This window comes from Ceratosolen solmsi, unplaced genomic scaffold (assembly GCF_000503995.2).
Source record: "Ceratosolen solmsi marchali unplaced genomic scaffold, CerSol_1.0 scaffold35, whole genome shotgun sequence".
Classification (NCBI taxonomy): domain Eukaryota; kingdom Metazoa; phylum Arthropoda; class Insecta; order Hymenoptera; family Agaonidae; genus Ceratosolen; species Ceratosolen solmsi.
The window spans coordinates 8,869,850-8,878,813 of record NW_011948423.1 but is presented as its reverse complement, the minus strand read 5'-3'; the positions used below and the strand labels follow the sequence as shown (position 1 = coordinate 8,878,813).

Below are 8,964 nucleotides of genomic sequence, written 5' to 3'. Positions count from 1 at the left end.
CGCTTGAAAATGTGCGAGTCCGAGATTTAGTCGTCCGCGGCGCTAACGTCGTAAAGGCCGCTCGATCTCGCTTAACCATACATCGAATCAACAGTGACCGCCATTCTCTGCCCCGATAAGACTTGTGGTTATGAACGCGAGTCTCTCGTTGCCCAATGATGGGAGCTTGCTCGAGGGACATGTGACGTCAGCAGTATCAAGCGTTCTTGATTCGCCGCTCGCATACACATCCGGAGTTGCTCCGCGCTCGGGCAGCGACACCGAGCGAACGAGTGCGTAGGTGTGCGCGCGCGAGAGCGCGGTTAGCACTCGGGTAAGCACTGGAGGAGCGCCGCCAGGGAAGCCGATCTGGCGAGCGTTGCGTCCGTGGTTGTGGGTCAGGCAGTTTGCTGTGTGCGCACGCCTGTGTGCGTGCGTGCGTGCGTGCGTGCGTGCGTGCGTGCGTGCGTGCGTACGAGCGAGCAAGCAAGAGAGTGGGCTTACTCGAGGGGCGACTCGCGAGTCGCGCGCGCGGAGGCACTAGAACGGAGCGATCGAGCAGGCCTGTGTGACTTGGTCGCTTGTTGCAAGATGTTTACTCGGTCGAACTGCGCGAACGCATCCCAACAGCAGGATAATTGGACGCGCGACTCAAGCATGAGGCCCCCAAGGAGGCAGCAGTAGACGCTACAGGTATTCTCTTCGTCACGGCCGGTCGCACACCAGCCACGGACGACTCTCCGACCGTGTGTGTGTGTGTGTGTGCGTGCGTTCGTGCGTGCGTGCGTGCGTGCGTGCGTGAGTGAGTGAGTGTGTGCAAGCGCTCTTGTCGCATATTCATGCGCTCGTGTGAGAGGTACATACATCGCGTGTGCGTACGTGTTTATAGCCTACAAATATTGCGATTCGTGTGACGGGAGCTGGGCAATGACGCGTCTCGGACCGCGGGCCTGACCGCTCTGAAGAGGAGGCCCAACCCCGCGGCACCAGCGCACACACGCATAGTTGGAGCTCACTGGCACGTACGCTAGCGCCTCGGTTGCGAGGAGGAAGCGATATACGGCGCACACTGGGACGCGAGCGACGCGCCGCCCGAATTCGGCTTAGGAGCGACGCCGGAGCCCAGTGGCCGGTCCTTGAGTGCAATGCTCGATCGGCCAAAGTCGATCGGTATTTCACTAACGAGGTGTTACAGTTCCCGGCTCCCGAACAACACTTCCTTCCTCGATTACCTGCGCCTATCTTAATAAGCACCGGGGCTACTCCTGAATTCGCGATCGACCTGTGAAACAGCAGTCGTCCGTATATTAACAGCGCTTGCTTTTTGCGCTTTTATATTGTTGACTACTGTCACGATAATGGGGCGCCTTTTATCAGTACTGCCCTTCATGCCCGCAATCTTAAACAAAAGTATACCCCCACTTCGATATATAGTCTTGTTGTTATTATTACTTTTAGTCCAATACATTTATAAATTCGTGCTGATGCCCTATTTATTTATATTCTCTTTCGTTTATCCGTTATTATCCACATACATTTAAAATTTTGTATTAATGATTTTATTTTGTAATTTTGTCATATTATTAGTTTTTTTTTTTTTTTTTTAAATTATAAATTATAAATGAATTATAAACAAAATTCAAAAAAATCAATTGATAATATCTATAAATACAGTTCTTAATATTGAATGTTATTATTGGTGTCTGTATTTTGTTACTTATCAATAGTAATAATTGTGATGGCAGTTACAGAATAGTATAACAGCAACAATAGTGGCAATAGTAGTTATAGATGCTGTAGCAGTAGTAATAGCATAAGCTTGAATTGGTGCAGTTTTAACAACTACAGTGTTAGATGCATTAGTATAATATTAGTATGTAGTACCAATATTATTAGTTTTAATTGCAATAGAATTTGTAGTAGTAATAGTAGGAGTAGGAGTAGTGGTAGTGATAGTAATAATAGTTGGAAGAGGAGTAGGAGTAGTGGTAGTAAACATAGTTGGAAGAGGAGTAGTAGTAGTAGTAGTAGTAGTAGTAGTAGTAGTAGTAGCAGTAGTAGTGGTAGTTGCAGTAGCGAGAGTAATAGGATTAGTTGTAATAGCAGGAGTGGGGATAGTAGTAGTTGTTGTAGTGGGAATAGTAGAAGTGTAGTACTAGCAGTAGTAGTAGTAGTAGTGGTTTAGTATTAGTAATTGTAGTTGCAATAGCGAGAGTAGTAGGAGTAGTTGTAATAGCAGGAGTGGGGGTAGTAGTAGTTGCATAGTGGGAATAGTAGAAGTTGTAGTACTAGCAGTAGTGGGAGGAGTAGCAGTTGTAGTGGGAGTTGCAATAGTAGTGGTTGTGTAGTAGTAGTAGCAGTAGCAGGAACAGGTGTAGTAATGGCAGTAGTAGTAGTAATAGTAATATAGTTTTGTAATTTAGTAATAATAGTAGTTGTGATTTAAACCATTCAGCAATGGTTATTAAGATTTATTCTAGTGATTAAAAAATGTATTTTATAAAGGAAAATTTAATTATTGTTTATTTTTGAAGATATAACAATATTTGCCTAATTTAAAAATGTTATTTTGCACTTTAGTGTCGTAAGTTCTTTTGTGAGAAGGAAGTGCCATGGATGATGAAGAGCGATTGGAAGGAGAGGAGGAAATGGAGCTTGACGAAGCTTCCGATGGTGAAGATGATGATGAAGAGAATTCAGGAATTCCCATTTCCCCTGCAAATTCTGATCAATTGCTTGGTTCTGCACCAACTCCAAGCACGAGTCAGTGTCTAAGTTTTCATGTGGAAAGCTTAAATAGTAATGCTCGTGATGCATATAATAGTAAATATGAGTTTATAAAATTATTTTTATTTTTATTGCTTTATAAATTATAAAAAATTATTATTTTGCATTGACAGTTACTCCAGAAGAAGTTTTTCATGACCCTTTGCGGTATCAAAAATTTCCATTACCTGGTGGAAAACCTTTGCACATAAGACGTGGACCGGGACGTCCCAGAAAAGAGCGTCCTCCTGGAATTCCTCGTGGTAGTGGTATGCGCAGAGGATTTGGAAGAGGTTCAACTAGAGGAAAAGGGTATGTAGATATATATAAACATATGTTGGTACATATTCATGCATATATTTATAATTTATAAAATATTTTTTTTAATATAAAAGTTTTGGTATATTTAGAACTATTAAAATCAATTAATACAAATTTGATAGTTTTTATATCTATTATATACGTCCTTTTAAGAAAACAGTTTTAAAAATAAAATCAATAGTGTAAGCAAATTTAAAATATTTTATTATTACTTTTGTAAAGTATGATAATTTTTGTTACATGTTTAATGGGATGTACTATTTGAAAGTAGTATTTTTATGATTTTTTGTTATTTTGAATTTATTTACTAAATAAAATTTTAAATATGTATTTGAAATTTAGGTTTGGTTATGGAAGGGGTATGCCTCGTCGTACAAAAAGCAAAGATGATGATACGCATTCAGAATCACCAAGCCCGTTAAGAATCGGAGATGATACTTCGATTGATGGAGAATCTTCTGGACTTGAAAGATCTATGCCAGCACCAGAAGAACCTCCATATTTTCCAGAACAATGGTTTTTATTATTTTTTTTTAACATTTATAATACATTAATACATTATCTAACATAGTATATTACTTTTTTCAGGCCTGGAAAAGTTTGTGCCCTGTGCAATTTAAGTGAAAGGAGTCAATTAGGTCAGGGTGAACTTTTAAAGTTCTCAATACCTGAAGATTTTACTCCTGAAAAAAATAGCAATCGAGAAGAAACGCCAGAGAGTCTCATAGATGTGCCTGTAACTGGTGATAAGAGTCCACGTGCAAGCAACAGTCTTGGAGCTGTTACATGCCGCAGACAGAAAAGTTTAGCCAAGTGCAGGTATAACATGTTTATTTGGACAATTAATTACTTTGATTAAGGATCTTTGAAAAGTACATTTCTATAAAATTGAAATTTTTATTTTTTAGAAATCCTAGTCTAACAAATTTTACAGAGCCTGTTGAGGAATTAACTATAGTAGGTTATTTAGAAGAACCTGACTTAGGAATAATTTTTGAATCGACGGGTCATTATTATGTTCATCAAGCTTGTGCTCTTTGGACAGGTTGCAACCAAGAAATGTCTACAGAAATGATTAGTTCTGCAATTGTACAAGCTTCAACTCGTCGATGCGCATGTTGTTCTCATTATGGGGCAGGCATTTCTTGCAAAGTGAGTTAATATTTTATAAACTATCTTTTTATATACATAATCAACTATAATTTAACTTTAATTACTCATTTAGGTGCAATCGTGCAATCGTTATTTTCATTACCCATGTGCAGCTGCATCTAGTTGTTTTCAAGATATAAAGAGCTTGTCATTATTTTGTAGTCAACATTTAGGACAAGTTCCTCTATTATGTAACTATCATTTTTGCTTTTGTCATTTATTTAAAAGAAGTTTATAAAATACTTCAATTAAAAATGAAATTGCTTATAGTGAATGGTGATGGAGAAAGGATCAAATGTATAACGTGCCTCGGAATGGGAGATGTATCAAACTTGGTGATGTGCTCTGTTTGTGGACAACATTATCACGGTAATTGCGTTGGATTGGCTCTGTTACCAAGCGTTCGTGCTGGATGGCAGTGTACCAATTGCCGTTTATGCCAGGTATGTCGACAACCTGAAGAATTAGCTAAGGTAATGACCTGTGAGCGATGCGACAAAGCTTATCATCCTAGTTGTTTAAGACCAATTGTGACCTCTATACCTAAGTATGGTTGGAAATGCAAGTGTTGTCGGGTTTGTACTGATTGTGGTTCACGAACACCTGGTGCCGGTCTCTCTTCTCGTTGGCATTCTCATTACACAGTTTGTGATTCATGTTATCAGCAGCGGAATAAGGGCTTCTCTTGTCCACTCTGCAGAAAAGCTTATAGAGCAGCTGCTTACAGAGAAATGGTTCAGTGTAGTTCGTGTAAAAAGTTTGTTCATGGTACATGTGATCCTGAAGCAGATCCATTGACGTACCAACACCGTAAAGAATCGAAACCAGATTACGACTATATTTGTCTTCATTGCAAGAACGTCGCCCTCGTCAAACGGAAGGACAGTGTTGATGATTATGGAGGAGAATCTAGCTTGACAGCATCACAAGAGAGCTTATATGGAGATGGAGATTCATCTGAATTTGACTATCATGGAAGTTCAGAAGATGCATTTTACTCAATAGGATTAGGAAAAGGAAAACCTTTTTGTGCCTCAAAAATAGCGAAAAAAAGGCTTGGTCTTGCTGGAGGTTTAATTGGTCGACCAAAAGGTGTAGGAAAATTAGGTTACCAAAAACGACAAAAAATGACGGAATTTGGCAGAAAAAGAGGTCCAAAAGCCAAGATGAGAGGCATATTTGGTGTTCCAGGCTTAGGCCTACAGGTAAGATAATCAAAATATAAAATTATTCCTTAAAATATAGAAGAATAAAATATTTGTCTTTAATATAAATATAAACGATAAATTTATAAATATATAAATGATTTTTTATATAATCAACCTAGATTCAATTAATAGTTTTGTAAAAAGTAAGTTGAGATTTATTAATATTGGATATTAAAAATTATAATATGTTCTCGTATACGTTTTAATACAAAGATAAAATGTGTCAAATAAAAATGAAATTAAAAGCATTAAAATACTACATAGTTTATTATGGTGAATGTATTAAAAAAAATTTGTATCTTTTTTAGAGACCCATGTCAGATTCATTTTCAAAAGAAGAAGAGCCTGGTGTTGAAAATCGGTTAGTATTATGTTCTGCAAAAGATAAATTTGTGTTATCACAGGATATTTGTGTAATGTGTGGTGCAATAGGCACCGATCAAGAAGGTTGTTTAATTGCTTGTGCTCAATGTGGACAATGTTATCATCCATATTGTGCAAATGTAAAGGTAACGAAGGTAATATTGCAAAAAGGTTGGCGATGCTTGGACTGTACAGTGTGTGAAGGCTGTGGTGAACGTAATGATGAGGGACGCTTAATACTTTGCGATGATTGCGATATAAGTTACCACATATACTGCATGGATCCACCACTAGAGTATGTACCTCAAGGAACGTGGAAATGCAAGTGGTGTGCCCAGTGTCAGACTTGCGGAGCCAATGATCCTGGCTTTAATAGTAATTGGCAGAAAAATTATACTCAGTGTGGACCGTGTGCTTCCCACAGTTCTTGCGCTGCGTGTACTGAGGCTTATGGCGAAGGTGAACTCATAATTCAGTGCATACAGTGCGAACGATGGTTACACTGTCTGTGTGATGGTATTAAAAGCGAAGTTGAGGCCGAGAAATGCGCCGAAGAAGGCTATAATTGTGTCCTCTGTCGACCAAGGGACATACCGCCACCACATATTCTGTGTAATCTAGCAAAGCCCCAAGTTAGCAAATATCAACAACCAAGGACGCCGCCTCCAATTGCTCGTAGTCCTGAACCAGAGAAGCCATCACCACAGCAATATTTAGTGGAGGGCGTATTTTTGTCGGAAGCAGGCATGTGTCACATAAAATCTCTTATGTCAGAGCATCAGATCACTCGAAAAAAGAGAAGGAAGCTAGCTGCTGCTGCAGTCGTTGACGCGGAAGCTGATATAATGGCAACCATTGAATCAGTTGTCGCTGGCGGTAGCCTCGACAATTCGCTTGAGGATAACGGTAAACTTGAACTCCTCGAGGCGAAAGATGAACCTACTCAGGTATACAAAGAAGGTATGGTGTGGGCACCCCGCGGTGATCTGCCTCCGCCTGAGGGCTTTAGCATCTACACAACCGAGAATGGGGTATCTGTGCTGAGGCGCAAACGACAGCGTAATTTGCAAAAACTCGGTATTGGCGGCTTTGTAGTGAGGCTACGGGGTACGCGTAAAGATAAAGAAGACGAGCCCGAGATCTCGGGCATCAGCGACAGTCTGTTGAGTTTGGGTCCAGCTGACGACAAGCCGCGTAGGAAGCCTCAGCGTAGAAAACCAAAGACTAAACTCGCCGAGTACTTTCCTGTGTATATGCAGGAGGCATTCTTCGGTCGAGACCTTATGGACACTACCAAAGACAAGGATCTGGACAGCAGCAGTGATTCCGGAAGTGAACGCAACAACTCTGGTAATGCCGACACGATTCAACTATCGCGGGACGAGCTCAAGGCAATGGAATTACTTAAAGCCAAGCAAGAGAAGGAAGAGGATCAATTGATTAACAGAGCAGCGACTATTAAACGCGAGGAAATCATCAAAGAAGAGGGCAGTGATACCGAGGCACTCGATGACATTTTGCCCATCTCCAGCGATTTGCTCGATAGTGACCTCGTTAATACGATTATGAATGAGCCCGATGATGATTTAGCCAAAGCGACCGAGGCTTGGGATGAGCTTGATCAAGCACCCGAATCTACTAAAGATGAACTCCCGGATATCCTTAGTCCCCATTTTAATTTGGAATCCATGGTCCGAGATACAGGTCTGTATAGAAACGTTTGTTGTACACAATTCAATACCGTATTTAAAAACTTACGAATTTGGTAAAAAATTATTGTTTTCTTCAGGACTGACCAATATGGCTAGCCAAGATGTAGAAGAAATATTTAAAGGTGTTCTTACAGATGAATCTCAAGAATCTCGAGAATCGGGTGGATATACTATGCAAGCACAAACGCCACAGGTTTCGTCTTCCTCTACTCCTTTAGTATCTCCGTCTTCTCTTCCAAGTTAGTTACGTTTATAACTATAATAAATAACTAGCTAATATATCATATGTTCCTTTATTACTGAAAATAATTTTTCAGCTAACATTCAACCAACTAATTTACCACTAGGAAGGCCACAAGTACCAGCTAATTTGCCATCGGTTGGACAATCTAATTTAAATTCCCCAATGAGTTTTCCCCCACCATCACCTTATCATTCTGAATACAGCAAGTGAGTATAATTTTCTTATTTCAAAAAATAAAATTTTTTAAAAATAATGTTTATTATAATTTAATATTACATATACATTATATGTATATATATTTATATTCTAGTCTTATATTTATAATTATTTCCTAATTGAAAATTAAATTATTGAAAATATACCAATGTACATTATTATGTTATAAGCAATTTTTCAATATATTTAAGTAATAAATTGCAATGCATATCATTTACATGTGCGATATATTATACATACATGTAGCAGCCCCTTTAGTCCTGCATTTTCGGAACCGCCAAGTCCTTGGGTAAATCCCGAGGAAGAAGGTAGTGCTCCCACAAGTGGTACAACAGCTATTACTTACAACCAAAGAACTAGTATAAAAATGGAAGCCGATGAAGCTTTAGGCAATGGGGCAACAACAGCTTCAGTATTGTATGCTAATATGAATCATCCAGAATGGAAAACTGATTATCCAAGTAATTTTTTCAATTTGTATTATCAGTCTAAGATTTATTAAATAATTTGTTTACTATAATTTTTTTTTCTAGTCTGGTCAGAACGATATAAACAAATAGTAAAGAAGTGGCGTGCTTTACCCGGTGATAAGAAAGCCCCGTATGTAAGCCAGGCTCGTGAAAACAGAGCGGCGATTCGCATGAAAAAAGCAGGTAATGATATTTTTATTCATTTTTAATTCAATGTATTTTCAATGTCCATATAAAAATTGGTGACATTGTTTTTCTACTTGATGAAATGTAGTCATACTTATTATCGAGGGTGTCTTGTCGCTAACAATTAAATCAAACTAACAAATCGTCAAATGTTTAACATTTTCTAATAGAATTATCGTTAATAGAAAAAAAAGTAGGTGCCTTGCTGTTTACAATATTAATAATCCAAAATCTTTTAAACGTTGTGTGTCTATCTTTGTACTTGTTTTAATAATTACGTGTAAAATCTACCAATACTATTTCGTGATGTCATTGCTCTATATTTAACACGACTAATACTGATTTTC

The 8,964-nt window shown here is 38.8% G+C and overlaps 1 protein-coding gene across 1 annotated transcript; it reads left to right on the top strand.

Moving 5' to 3' along the window:
- The first annotated feature begins 446 nt into the window (after nt 1-446).
- On the top strand, nt 447-8,640 carry LOC105362446 (Lost PHDs of trr). Its single transcript, XM_011499886.1, has 13 exons — nt 447-672; nt 2,560-2,802; nt 2,880-3,057; nt 3,409-3,582; nt 3,655-3,885; nt 3,975-4,218; nt 4,292-4,409; nt 4,489-5,423; nt 5,735-7,493; nt 7,579-7,740; nt 7,819-7,951; nt 8,211-8,422; nt 8,495-8,640. Exons 2-13 carry the CDS (start codon nt 2,592-2,594, stop codon nt 8,638-8,640), a joined length of 4,503 nt encoding a protein of 1,500 aa, XP_011498188.1. The 5' UTR covers nt 447-672; nt 2,560-2,591.
- The last annotated feature ends 324 nt before the right edge of the window (nt 8,641-8,964 follow it).